We start from the raw sequence: 13989 nt of genomic DNA on the forward strand, positions 1-13989 counted from the left end.
TCTAAAAGTAATTTTTGCACAGCTCTACAGTATGTTGTTTCTAAATTATTTAAAATTTCATTTTAAGTAATATTCAGACTCCTAAAAACTGCTTGTGAATATTCTGTTGTATCAATTTCCCAATAATATCATATTTCATTGTATAAATTTAAATTTTCCACTAGTTTTTTCCTTTCTTCTAATTTGATAGAATAGTAGATTTGATTGTATTAGATGGCTATTAGATAATATTTCATATGTAATTTCTTCACCATTATTATAATTATGTGAATTGTATGTTCCTGGAAATTGGACACAGAGTCTTTTAGGGAAAGTAAAGTTTTCATTCATATACTTACGAGGTCACATTGCAATTCAGACACAATATAGACACATTCAGAATAACATAATAGAAGAAATGAATATGGAATTTCATTCCATATTCCATACAGAATTTCATTCCATATTCCATACAGAATTTCATTCCATATTCCATACAGAATTTCATTCCATATTCCACATGGAATATGGCATTTTTGGAAATACAGCAGATAGCATTGCATACTTTAAACATATATCTTATGTACTTTTTGTTCATTTGACATTCTACTGTATTATTTGTAGTATTTGGTTCACTAGTTCTAAAATCTTAAGTGAAAAAAGTAAAGATCAATAATAAATTATTACTGTTTATGTTTAACTTTCCTCATATAACATTATCTTCATGGTAGTTTAAAGACTGACTATAAAATAAAATGAGATTATTTATAATAATCCATAAATATACTGATTTTGCATGATTTTCTTCAAAATCTTTAGTTTTATGGAATTTATTTTGAGGCAATTTTGACTGAATATTCTTCATTGCAATTTTACCAAGCATGCTAAGAACTATAAAAATATGATCTGTATTTAGGTGAAATATAAGTCCTGAAAATATTACCAGAAATAACAGTGGTTATGGGATAAAGAATTTAAAACAGCTAATATAAATAATTTTATGATGTACCATGTATACATCCTTGACAGTTTAAATACATTGTTAAGTATTGTTTTTGTCAATATAGTGTGAAATGAAAGTATATTTAAACTTACAATAATTTTTTTCACTCTATTTGAGGAAAGCTTATTCCACAATTCACATATCAATATAAAAGAATATTTCTAAACATATGATATGCACAGATATTTAATGACATGACATATTAGAACTCAGAGTTTATCTTTTATATTAAAAATAAGTGAAAGTCATGTAAGTCTGCATGCTTGGTAAAAAGTCAATTTGATGAAATGTAATAATAATGGTTTGGTGGAGGATGTCTACCTAACTTAGATTTAGGTCATTGGGCTGTGTTCTGCCACTACCTTGCTTTGTTTGTTATTAATATACCTAGGCCTTAATGTACACATCTAGATAATGTGGGGATTCTTCAAAATAATCTATTTACCTTGAAATTCAAAGATAGAGCAAGCTTATATTTTTGTTATAGTTTGAATATCTCAATAAATAAAATTGTGTTACAAGAGTCATCAGGATGATGAAGCAATAAATGCTAAGAAGAATGTTAGCTATTAAATGATTGCAGTATTGTAAATTATATGTATACCTTTCAAATATGATTCTTTTGATGCTACAAATATAAAATGAAACAAATTTTGGGAAAAATTTTCTTATTCTGAACTTTTTAGACAATAGCTACTATTTGGTGACTTTGAGAGCTCTTGACTAGTGCTATCATTTCATCACTATATGATACAATACAAATATATAATATTATATTTATATAATCTACCATACAGTCACTATGTATAATATATTATATATAGCATTGTATACATTGTATTATATGATAAATATTTATAAACAAAATCAATAGACATAAAAAGGAAACTGAAGTTCTAACCTAAAATCTCATTCTTGTCACCACAATGAAAATTAGACTTTTAGTTCATTTTCTGGTGTCTAATTTGTCTTATGTAAACATAGTCATTCCAGCCTTTGTGATTAAATATTCCATTATTTTACTCTCAACCAGTCTGTATTTTTATATCTAAAATGGGTCTCTTAGAGGCAGTATAGCATTGAGTTTGATATTTTTGTCTGGTCTGACAGTCTCTACCTTTTTATGTAAGGGTTAGACCATATTAATTTAATGATTGTCAATACAGTTGTGTTTAGAACTTTCATCTTGTTATTATTTTATTTTCTTGCTGTTATTTTCTTTTTCTTTTTCTCTCATCTTGCCTTATTTTCAATTAGACCTATCAGTTTTATATCTTTTCATGATTCACATTTCAGCTCCACAATTGGTTTAGATGGGAGGCAAAAAATTACTTCTCAAAGATGTTCATATTCTAATCTCTGGACCTGTTATATTACATGGCAAATGGAACTAAGATTGCAGATGGAATTAAAGTTATGAATCACCTGACTTTTAAATAAGGAGATTATCCTGGATTATCCAGATAGGGCTTATCTAATCATATACATTCTTAAAAGTGGACATCTTTTCCCACCTGTATTAAAAAAGAAATGAGATGGAAAAGGAAGTGGAAGAAATGGCTTTGAAGATGAGGAGAGAGACCACATGCCTAGAAATATGGATGGTGGCTAGGTGGAAATTGTCCTCCAGTGGTAGCCATCAAGGAAATAGGGGCCCCAATACTCTAACTTCAAAGAACTAAATCTTACCAATAACCCACTGAACAAAGAAACATTCTTTGCCACGGCCCCAAAAAAGGAACTGCAGATACCTTGATTTTAGCGTTTTGAGATCTCTGTTGGACGTTTAGCTTACAGAATTATGAAATAATGAATTAATGTTAAGGTATTAAATTTCATGGTCATCTATTACAGCAACAATAACACACTAACATAGTTAATTAACTATATTTTACTTTTAGGTTTTTGCCCTAGGGTTTACAATGTACATCATTAACTTATCACAATGTACCTTCAAATACTATTGTAGCACTTCACATATGCTGTAAGAAATTTACCAGAATTCACTTCCCTCCCTACCCCAGCACACACACATTTCGTGCTATTAGTTTCATTCATTTTAATTCTACATATGTTGTACACTCCACAGTACTTTGTTATAGTTTTTGCTCTAAACAACTCATTAGCTTTTAAAGTGATTAAAATGAAGTGAAAAAAGTTTTCTGTTTACCTATATATGTAGCATTTCTTGCCCTCTTCATTTCTAGATGTAGATCCAAATTTCCATGTGGTATTATTACATTATCTGTCAAGAAATTATTTTAACAACCCTTGAAATCTTTCAGCTTTACATTGTGTTTAGAAGATCTTTCTTTTAGCTTAATTTTTGAAAGATGATTTTGCCAGGTATAGCTTTTTTCTTTGTTTAAGCACTTTAGAAATATTCCATTGTCTTCTGGGCCTCATAGCCTCTGAAGAGAAGCTTGCTGCCATTCTCATCTTTGTTTCTCTGTATAAAATTTCTCCTGTTTCGGTATTTGTTCTGGCTACTTGTAAAGTTTTTGTTTTTCTTTTTGATGCTGGCTTTCACCAGTTTGTTTATGGTGTGCTTTAGTTTCGTTTTCTTTCTTTCTGCTGCTTGATGTTAATCGTACTTTGTGTATCTGTGCATTTGTAATAGTTTTCAAATGCAAAAAGTTGTAAGTCATTATTTCTTCATATAATTTTCTGAACCCCCACACTTTGAGTATTCTTCTGGGACCCCAATATCTTATATGTTAAGGCAAGTGACATAGTCCCACAGTTCAATAAGGCTCATGGTTGGTTTTTCTTTTTCATATTCTTTCTCCTATGTGCTTTATTTTGGATAATGTCTTTCACATGTCTTCAGTTTCAAGGATTTTTTTTTTTTTTCTGCAGTGTCCAATGTGCTTTCAATACCATCCAGCATGGGTTTTGTTTCATTTATTGCATGTTTCATTTCTAGACATTCTAGTTAGAATGTTGCATATAGTCTCCAGACAGAAAACCCTAATTGGCAAATCCCTAGCTCATGCTATTCTGCTCAGTTTCTCTGGGCAGTTCCTTCAACCTACAAAACCCTGTAACACATATCTCATCTACTTCTGCACCCTCCAAACTGAGTCTGGCCTTTCAGAATTGGTTGAATCCCAGAGAAGTTTTTGTCTTTCATGTGTTTGGCTGTACCCAACTCTCTTTCCCCAGTGCTCTTTTCCTGCCAGCCATAAGATAGATAACAGATACTCATTTTGGAATGAGATGGCCATTTCTCTATGCAGACCCTTGTATACTTTGGATCAAGGGCACACTAGAAATCTCACACCAAGTTTGCTTTATTCATGTAATCCTTGAGCATTTGGCAACTTCTGGTAATAAGAGTAGTTTAAACCAATATCTCAAAATATGCTGTTTTAAAAATTTGCTTCAAGATAATAGGGACATAATCTACATTTTTAACCTTACATTTCCAGAACCAAGGTAAATGCTTACACAGTAAATAGGAAATAAGGAATTAATATTTAGTCTTTGTTTGAGTAGGATAACTCTGTTTTGATTCTATAAACAATTTTACAAAGAGAATTTAAACAACACACACAAAAAAATAAACACTTCAATTATTTCTCTAAACTTTTATGAAAATGCCAGAAATACCTCTTTCACCTACGTATTCCCATTTTCTAATATGGTGATTCACAGATAGCATTAAACATCTTCTGAAAAATAATAAAATAAATTCCCAAAAGTTTGTGAAATTGTACATTTTTCAAGCCCCCAAATCTCCAATTTAATTTTTAATCCTAAGTATTTATATTTTTATTTCTATCATTTTTATAACTCAAAGTTTAACAAGAAAAAAACTATCAAAATAGATTTTGTATTACTAGAACATAAAATTAGCTACAAAATCTGAGAGAATTGCACTCATGAATCTTTAAACTACTCTTCAAACACTGTTGTTGAAGATTACATCTTTTGATACTCTTTTCATAAGTCCCCATGTCTCCATTACATCCTCTCTTCCATGCAAGTAACTGAGTTATTCATTTACTTTCACTTGTAATGAGTAGGAAAGATAAAATTAAACAACTAGATGAGCAACATACAAATTAGAGCTCACTGAATCCCTAAAAATAAGAATTGTTAAAAGCAAATTTTTAAAATAGTTCAAAACACTGGCGTTGCATCTGATGCTATTTAGGACACTGAGGTTAGTGAGGTCTGCAGCTTACCAGGGGTTACCCATGTGGAATAGTGTGTAGCTTGAATACAAACCCAGTTCCATCATCTCTCTATACCTGCTCTATCCAGTGCACCATCTGGCCTCCCATAACAACACATTTGCATTTGTAAAATTTCCTTGAGGGAAGCAGGAGACCAAGTAGCTGTGTAAATTACGTGATGACTATTCTTTCTCTGGTCAACAGGTTTATGTGAAATAGCACAGTGACCAACATATAGGGCATTATTAAAGTTATTACTTATTTTGTGTAAAGTATGCTTTTAAGATATGATTTTCAGTTCTGTGAGTAAATATATATTTTTTTTGTTTACAGGATATTTAAAAATACTATTTACATATATCTAATGAGATGTTTATCATGATATACTGTTTATTTAAAGACATTTGATCAGTAAAGTAATATAAATAATATATAATTATAATGGTAACTGCCATTGAATGAATGACTAATTAGTACAAGATGCTTTCTGGTTAATTAATTCTCACAACTATCCTGAAATGTAGAAACTACTATATCCACTTTAATTTGAAACAAATTCCTCATGATGAATTTAATGCTCTACTTCTCTGACTATTCATTAGATATCCTACACTAGCTACCTGCTATGTTGACTTATTTTGCTTTCTGCTAATGGTGTCTTTCATATTTAACTAATCATTTTCTCCCTTTGCTTTTAGGATTTGATACCAGTATCTTGCCAATTTGCAAGGACTCACTTGGCTGGATGTTTAACAGACTTGATACAAACTATGACCTTCTATTGGACCAGTCAGAGCTCAGAAGCATTTACCTTGATAAGAATGAACAGTGTACCAAGGCATTCTTCAATTCTTGTGACACATACAAGGACAGTTTAATATCTAACAATGAATGGTGCTACTGCTTCCAGAGACAGCAAGGTAAAAGATGAGACCCCTACAGATGCAAATAGTTGACCTGCATGTCAAATTTTACTTATTTTTTATGATAATAAAACAGTACACTATGCTCATTCATTTTATATACGTTTTTGTAATTCAAGTGTTTAATAAAAGAGCAAATAAGCAGCTTGTTGAGCAAACAACTCTGCCAGAGATGCAACACATGCTAAATAAGATGAAAAATAGTAATTAATATTTTATATTAATGCACTGCATTATAGTTTCCATTATGAGCCACCAAGAAGCACATAGAGATATAAGAACATAGATATTAAAAGTAATCATTAAAATTAATTTGCTATCTGCTTTGCCCACAATGTAAAATAATGAGTTTTTTATCACTATACTGTGGAGTTTTAATGTTCTATTTTGTGATCGTATTAAATGAGTTGAGTGAACCAGAGCATTCACAATAAAGTTATTTTTACTCCTGTGATTTTAAAATGATTTAGTCTTTCAAACTTTTCAAAATAGCTTAGCTTTTATAAAACTCACTAGCAGAAAAAGCATCTCTTAATACTAAGCAGGAGGTCAGGCAAGTGAAAAGTTAGAATGATACCAATTCTTTCTGCATCTTTGTATATTAGGAAATGTAAACATAATGTAAAATTGGAATCACGCTTACGGAATCAATTGATAGTTTATATTAAATATGTATAGGGGAAAAAACAAGAAACTCACATTATTATAAAGTTTTGAGAAACTAAAGAAACAATGGTAAGTGTAATGTTGATGTTAATTTAGGAAAATACCCTGGGAATTAATGTGGTATATCCTGCCTTGTCAATGCTTTTTTAAATTCTTGACACCTAAGAGACAGAACAAGATACTTTACTATATCAATGATTCTTAGTCTTCGATATGGAAAACCAGCACATTATATGGGGTATTTTATTATCTCAATTACTTTTCCATATTTAGTAATAGTTCAGTAATTAGGGGTGAAATGAATATGCATAAATTGATTAGTGGTAAGTCAACAGAAGCTTTAGTTGAGTACAGTAACTTAACTGTTTATGAACCACTCTAAAAAAAAGTTTAAAAAATACATTTACTGTATTAAAATATGTATTACACACACAAACACACATTGTTGGCTATATTACATATGTGCTTTCAAGTTAAATACTCTTAAAAGCCTACATCCTAGTATTAATGATAAGTGTGCATTTAAAAAATTTAAATAATTTAAATAATAAAAAGTAGTAAATCCAGCTAAACTGCCAGAAAAATACATGTAGTCATGTACTATTTTCTTATGATGACAAATGTTATTTTAGTTTTTTATTTTTATTTTTTGGTGTTATGATAGCATATTTTTGGTGTCTATACACAAACATTTAAAATATTCTGAATAACGCTGAATGCTTCGTCTACAGAAACAGAAAAATACTTTTATCTGAGAATATTCTTGGGGTTTGTAGCAATATTTGTAGGATTGATTAAAGGTACCCATAGCAAAGTTTTACTTTATTATGTTTCATTTAAAGAGCACCATTCTCCGAAAGTGTTTTGTATAGCCATAAGAAGATTTACACTCTGATTCATTTAGTGTGTAGCAGAAATAGTTTAATAAATGGTACCTAAGCTAGTAAAAGAGCTTATACAACTTCTCTAACACTTAGAATGGTTTGGGTAAACTCTTAGCCAACATTTCATTACTTTAATTGCAAGAAGTTACAAAAGTTCTCAGGGTAACTGAGAAGGCATGCTAGTGATATGATACAACTTCGTTTTTATGTATTCTTTTAGTTCAATAAGTAATTTTATTAAAAAGTAACTATTAATTTATATGGTGATTTTTTCAAAAAGTCTTGACTATTGTGAATAGTGCTGCAATAAACATACGTGTGCATGTATCTTTATAGCAGCATGATTTATAATCCTTTGTGTATATCCCCAGTAATGGGATGGCTGGGTCAAATGGTATTTCTAGTTCTAGATCCTTGAGGAATTGCCACACTGTCTTCCACAATGGTTGAACTAGTTTACAGTCCCACCAAGAATGTAAAAGTGTTCCTATTTCTCCACATCATCTCCAGCACTTGTTTCCTGATCTTTTAATGATCGCTATTCTAACTGGTGTGAGATGGTATCTCATTGTGGTTTTGATTTGCATTTCTCTGATGGGGAGTGATGATGAGCATTTTTTCATGTGTCTGTTGGCTGCATACATGTCTTCTTTGGAGAAGTGTCTGTTCATATCCTTCACCCACTTTTTGATGGAGTTGTTTGATTTTTTCTTGTAAATTTCTTTAAGTTCTTTGTGGATTTGGATGTTAGCCCTTTGTCAGATGGGTAGATTGTAAAAATGTTCTCCCATTCTTTAGGTTGCCTGTTCACTCTGATGGTAGTTTCTTTTGCTGTGAAGAAGCTCTGTAGTTTAATTAGATCCCATTTGTCAATTCTGGCTTTTGTTGCCATTGCTTTTGGTGTTTTAGTCATGAAGTCCTTGCCCATGCATATGTCCTGACTGGTATTGCCTAGGTTTTCTTCTAGGGTTTTTATGGTTTTAAGTATTTAATCCACCTTGAATTAATTTTTGTATAAGGTGTAAGAAAGGGATCCAGTTTCAGCTTTCTACATATGGCTAGCCAGTTTTACCAGCACCAGTTATTAAATAGGGAATCCTTTCCCTATTTCTTGTTTTTTTTCAGGTTTGTCAAAGATCAGATGGTTGTAGATGTGTGGTATTATTTCTGAGGGCTCTGTTCTGTTCCATTGGTCTGTATCTCTGTTTTGATACCATTACCATGCTGTTTTGGTTACTGTAGTCTTGTAGAATAGTTTGAATTCAGGTAGTGTGATGCCTCCAGCTTTGTTCTGTTGGCTTAGGATTGCCTTGGCAATGTGGGCTCTTTTTTGGTTTCATATGAGTTTTAAAGTAGTATTGTTCCAATTCTGTGAAGAAAGTCATTGGTAGCTTGATGGGAATGACATTGAATCTATAAATTACCTTGAGCAGTATGGCCATTTTCACAATATTGATTCTTCCTATCCATGAGTGTGGAATGTTCTTCCATTTGTTTGTGTCCTCTTTTATTTCATTGAGCAATGGTTTGTAGTGCTCCTTGAAGAGGTCCTTCACATCCCTTGTAAGTTGGATTCCTAGGTATTTTATTCTCTTTGCAACAATTGTGAGTGGGAGTTCACTCATGATTTGACTCTTTGTTTGTCTGTTATTGGTGTATAAGAATGCCTGTGGTTTTTCCACATTGATTTTGTATCCTGAGACTTTGCTGAAGTTGCTTATCAGCTTAAGGGGATTTTGGGCTGAGATGATTGGGTTTTCTAAAAATACAATCATGTCATCTGCAAACAGAGATAATTCGACTTCCTCTTTTCCTAACTGAATACCCTTTATTTCTTTCTCCTGCCTGATTGCCCTGGCCAGAACTTCCAATATTATGTTGAATAGGAATGGTGAGAGAGGGCATCCTTATCTTATGCCAGTTTTCAAAGGGAATGCTTCCAGTTTTTGCCCATTCAGTATGATATTGGCTGTGGGTTTGTCATAAATAGCTCTTATTATTTTGAGATTTGTCCCATCAATAGCTAGTTTATTGAGAGTTTTTAACATGAAGGGCTGTTGAATTTTGTCAAAGGCCTTTTCTGCATCTATTGAGATAATCATGTGGTTTTTTTTTGTCTTTGGTTCTGTTTATGTGATGGATTACATTTATTGATTTGCATATGTTGAACCAGCCTTGCATCCCAGGGATGAAACCGACTTGATCTTGGTGGATAAGCTTTTTGATATGCTGCTGGATTCAGTTTGCCAGTGTTTTATTGAGGATTTTTGCATCGATGTTCATCAGGTATATTGGTCTAAAATTCTCTTTTTTTGTTGTGTCTCTGCCAGGCTTTGGTGTCAGGATGATGCTGGCCTGAAAAAATGAATTAGGGAGGATTCCGTCTTTTTCTATTGATTGGAATAGTTTTAGAAGGAATGGTACCAGCTCCTCTTTGTTCCTCTGGTAGAATTTGGCTGTGAATCCATCTGGTCCTATACTTTTTTTTGTTGTTGTTAGGCTATTAATTATTGCCTCAATTTCTGAGCCTGTTATTGGTCTATTCAGGGATTCAACTTCTTCCTGATTTAGTCTTGGGAGGGTGTATGTGTCTGGGAATTTATCCATTTCTTCTAGATTTTCTTTTTTCTTTTTTCTTTTTTTTTTTTTTGAGATGAAGTCTTGCTCTGTCGCCCAGTCTGGAGTGCAGTGACGCAATCTCGGCTCACTGCAAGCTCCACCTCCCGGGTTCATGCCAATCTTCTGCTTCAGCCTCCAGACTAGCTGGGACTACAGTCGCCCACCACTGTGCCGGACCAATTTTTTCCATTTTTAGTAGAGACCGGGTTTTATCGTGTTAGTCAGGATGGTCTCGATCTCCTGACCTCGAGATCCACCTGCCTTGGCCTCCCAAAGTGCTGGGATTACAGCCGTAAGCCACCGCGCCCATCCTAGATTTTCTATTTTATTTGCGTAGAGGTGTTTATAGTATTCTCTGATGGTAGTTTGTATTTCTGTGGAATTGGTGGTGATATCCCCTTTATCATTTTTTATTGCTTTTATTTGATTCTTCTCTCTTTTCTTCTTTATTAGTCTTGCTAGCAGTCTATTTTGTTGATCTTTTCAAAAAGCCAGCTCCTGGATTCACTGATTTTTTAAAGGATTTTTTTGTGTCTCTATCTCCTTCAGTTCTGCTCTGATCTTAGTTATTTCTTGCCTTCTGTTAGCTTTTGAATGTGTTTGCTCTTGCTTCTCTAGTTCTTTTAATTGTGATGTTGGGGTGTCAATTTTAGATCTTTCCTGCTTTCTCTTGTGGGCATTTAGTGCTATAAATTTCCCTCTACACACTGCTTTAAATGTCTTCCAGAGATTCTGGTACGTTGTGTCTTTGTTCTCATTGGTTTCAAAGAACATCTTTATTTCTGCCTTCATTTCGTTATGTACCCACTAGTCATTCAGGAGCAGGTTGTTCAGTTTCCATGTAGTTGTGCAGTTTTGAGTTAGTTTCTTAATCCTGAGTTCTAATTTGATTGCACTGTGGTCTGAGAGACATTTTGTTATGATCTCTGTTCTTTTACATTCGCTGAGGAGTGCTTTACTTACAAATATGTGGTCAATTTCAGAATAAGTGTGATGTGGTGCTGAGGAGAATGTGTATTCTGTTGATTTGGGGTGGAGAGTTCTGTAGATGTCTATTAGGTCCACTTGGTGAAGAGCTGAGTTCAAGTCCTGGATATCCTTGTTAAGTTTCTGTGTCATTGATGTGTCTATTGTTGACAGTGATGTGTTAAAGTCTCCCATTATTATTGTATGCGAGTCTAAGTCTCTTTGTAGGTCTCTAAGACTTGCTTTATGAATCTGGGTGCTCCTGTATTGGGTGCATATATACTTAGGATAGTTAGCTCTTCTCGTTGAATTGATCCCTTTTACCATTATGTGATGGCCTTCTTTGTCTCTTTTGATCTTTGTTGGTTTAAAGTCTGTTTTATCAGAGACTAGGATTGCAACCCCTGCTTTTTTGTTTTGTTTTGTTTTGTTTTCCATTTGCTTAGTAGGTCTTCCTTCATCCCTTTATTTTGAGCCTATATGTGTCTCTGCACAAGAGATGGGTCTCCTGAATACAGCACACTGATGGGTCTTTACTGTTTATCCAATTTGCCAGTCTGTGTCTTTTAATTGGACCATTTAGCCCATTTATATTTAAGGTTAATATTGTTATGTGTGAATTTGAAACTTTCATTATGTTAGCTGGTTATTTTGCCCATTAGTTGGTGCAGTTTCTTCCTAGCATTGATGGTCTTTAAAATTTGGCATGTTTTTGCAGTGGCTGGTACTGGTTTTTCCTTTCCATGTTTAGTGCTTCCTTAAGGAACTCTTGTAAGTCAGGCCTGGTGGTGACAAAATCTCTCAGCATTTGCTTATCTGTAAAGGCTTTTATTTCTCCTTCAGTTATGAAGCTTAGTTTGGCTGGAAATGAAATTCTGGTTTGAAAATTCTTTTCTTTAAGAATGGTGAATATTGGCCCCCACTCTCTTCTGGCTTGTAGAGTTTCTGCCAAGAGATCTGCTGTTAGTCTGATAGGCTTCTCTTTGTGGGTAACCTGACCTTCTCTCTGGCTGCCCTTAACATGTTTTCCTTTATTTTATCCTTGGCAAATCTGACAATTATGTGTCTTGGGGTTGCTCTTCTTGAGGAGTATCTTTGTGGCATTCTCTGTATTTCCTGAATTTGAATGTTGGCCTATCTTGCTAGATTGGGGAAGTTCTCCTGGATAACATCCTGAAGAGTGTTTTCCAACTTGGTTCCATTCTCCCCATCACTTTCAGTACACCAATCAAATGTAGATTTGATCTTTTCACATAGTCCCATATATCTTGGAGGCTTTGTTCATTTCTTTTTACTCTTTTTCTCTAAACTTCTCTTCTCACTTTATTTCATTTATTTGATCTTTAATCACTGATACCCTTTCTTCCACTTGATCGAATCGGCTACTAAACCTTGTGCATGCGTCGTGTAGTTCTTGTGCCATGGTTTTCAGCTCCATCAGGTCATTTAAGGTTTCCTCTACACTCTTTATTCTAGTAAGCCATTCGTCCAATCTTTTCTCAATTTTTTTAGCTTCCTTGCGGTGGGTTCAAACATTCTCCTTTAGCTCAGAGGAATTTGTTATTACCGATCTTCAGAAGCCTACTTCTGTCAACTCATCAAAGTCATTCTCCATCCAGCTTTGTTCTGTTGCTGGTGAACTGAGAGAGATCCTTTGGAGTAGAAGAGGTGCTCTGGTTTTTAGAATTTTCAGACTTTCTGCTCTGGTTTCTCCCCATCTTTGTGGTTTTATCTGTCTTTGTTCTTTCATGATGGTGACCTACACATCGGGGTTTGGTGTGAATGTCCTTTTTGTTGATGTTACTGCTATTCTTTTCTGTTTGTTGGTTTTCCTTCTAACAGCCAGGACCCTCAGCTACAGGTGTGCTGGTGTTTGCTGGAGGTTCACCCCAGACCCTGTTTGCCTGGGTATCATCAGTGGAGACTGCAGAACAGCAAATGTTGCTGCCTGATCCTTCCTATGGAAGCTTCATCTCAGAGGGGCACCTGGCTGTATGAGGTGTCAGTCAGCCCCTACTGGGAGGTGTCTCCCAGTTAGACTACTCGGGGGTCAGGGACCCACTTGAGGAGGCAGTCTCTTTGTTTTCAGATCTCAAACTCCATGCTGGGAGAACCACTGCTCTCTTCAAAGCTATCAAAAAGGGACGTTTAAGTCTGCAGAAGTTTCTGCTATGTTTTGTTCAGCTATGCCCCACCCCCAGAGATGGAATCTACAGAGGCAGGCAGGCCTTGTTGAGCTGCAGTTGGCTCCACCCAGTTCAAGCTTCCTGGCCGCTTTGTTTACCTAGTCAAGCCTCAGCAATGGTGGACACCCCTCCCCAAGCCTCTCTGCTGCCTCACAGTTCAATCTCGGACTGCTGTGCTAGCAGTGAGCAAGGCTCCTTCAGCATGGGACCCACCAAACCAGGTGCAGGATATAATCTCCTGGTGTGCCATTTGCTAAGACCATTGGAAAAGCACATTATCAGGGTGGGAGTGTCCCAATATTCCAGGTACTGTCTGTCATAACTTCCCTTGTCTAGGAAAGGGAATTCTCTGAATCCTTGTGCTTCCCTGGTGAGGTGATGCCCTGCTCTGCTTTGGCTCATACTCTGCGGGCAGCATCCACTTTCTGACCAGTCCCAATGAGATGAATGCCGTACCTCAGTTGGAAATGCAGAAATCACCTGCCTTCTGTGTCGCTCACACTGGGAGCTGTAGACTGGAGCTGTTCCTATTTGGCCATCTTGGAATGATTCTCTTTCTTTCCATTTTAGATTCTGTAAGAT

At 34.7% G+C, this 13989-nt stretch overlaps 1 protein-coding gene across 3 annotated transcripts in view; it reads left to right on the forward strand.

Moving 5' to 3' along the window:
• Positions 1 to 13989, forward strand: part of SPOCK3 (SPARC (osteonectin), cwcv and kazal like domains proteoglycan 3) — a 482197-nt gene that overhangs the window by 458632 nt on the left and 9576 nt on the right. For all 3 annotated transcript variants that reach the window (XM_050791745.1, XM_050791747.1, XM_050791746.1), the window contains one exon: positions 5862 to 6083. In XM_050791745.1, the coding sequence (XP_050647702.1) occupies positions 5862 to 6083 (222 nt within the window). The remainder of the gene's footprint in view (positions 1 to 5861; positions 6084 to 13989) is intronic.

This window comes from Macaca thibetana, chromosome 5 (genome assembly GCF_024542745.1).
Source record: "Macaca thibetana thibetana isolate TM-01 chromosome 5, ASM2454274v1, whole genome shotgun sequence".
Lineage (NCBI taxonomy): Eukaryota > Metazoa > Chordata > Mammalia > Primates > Cercopithecidae > Macaca > Macaca thibetana.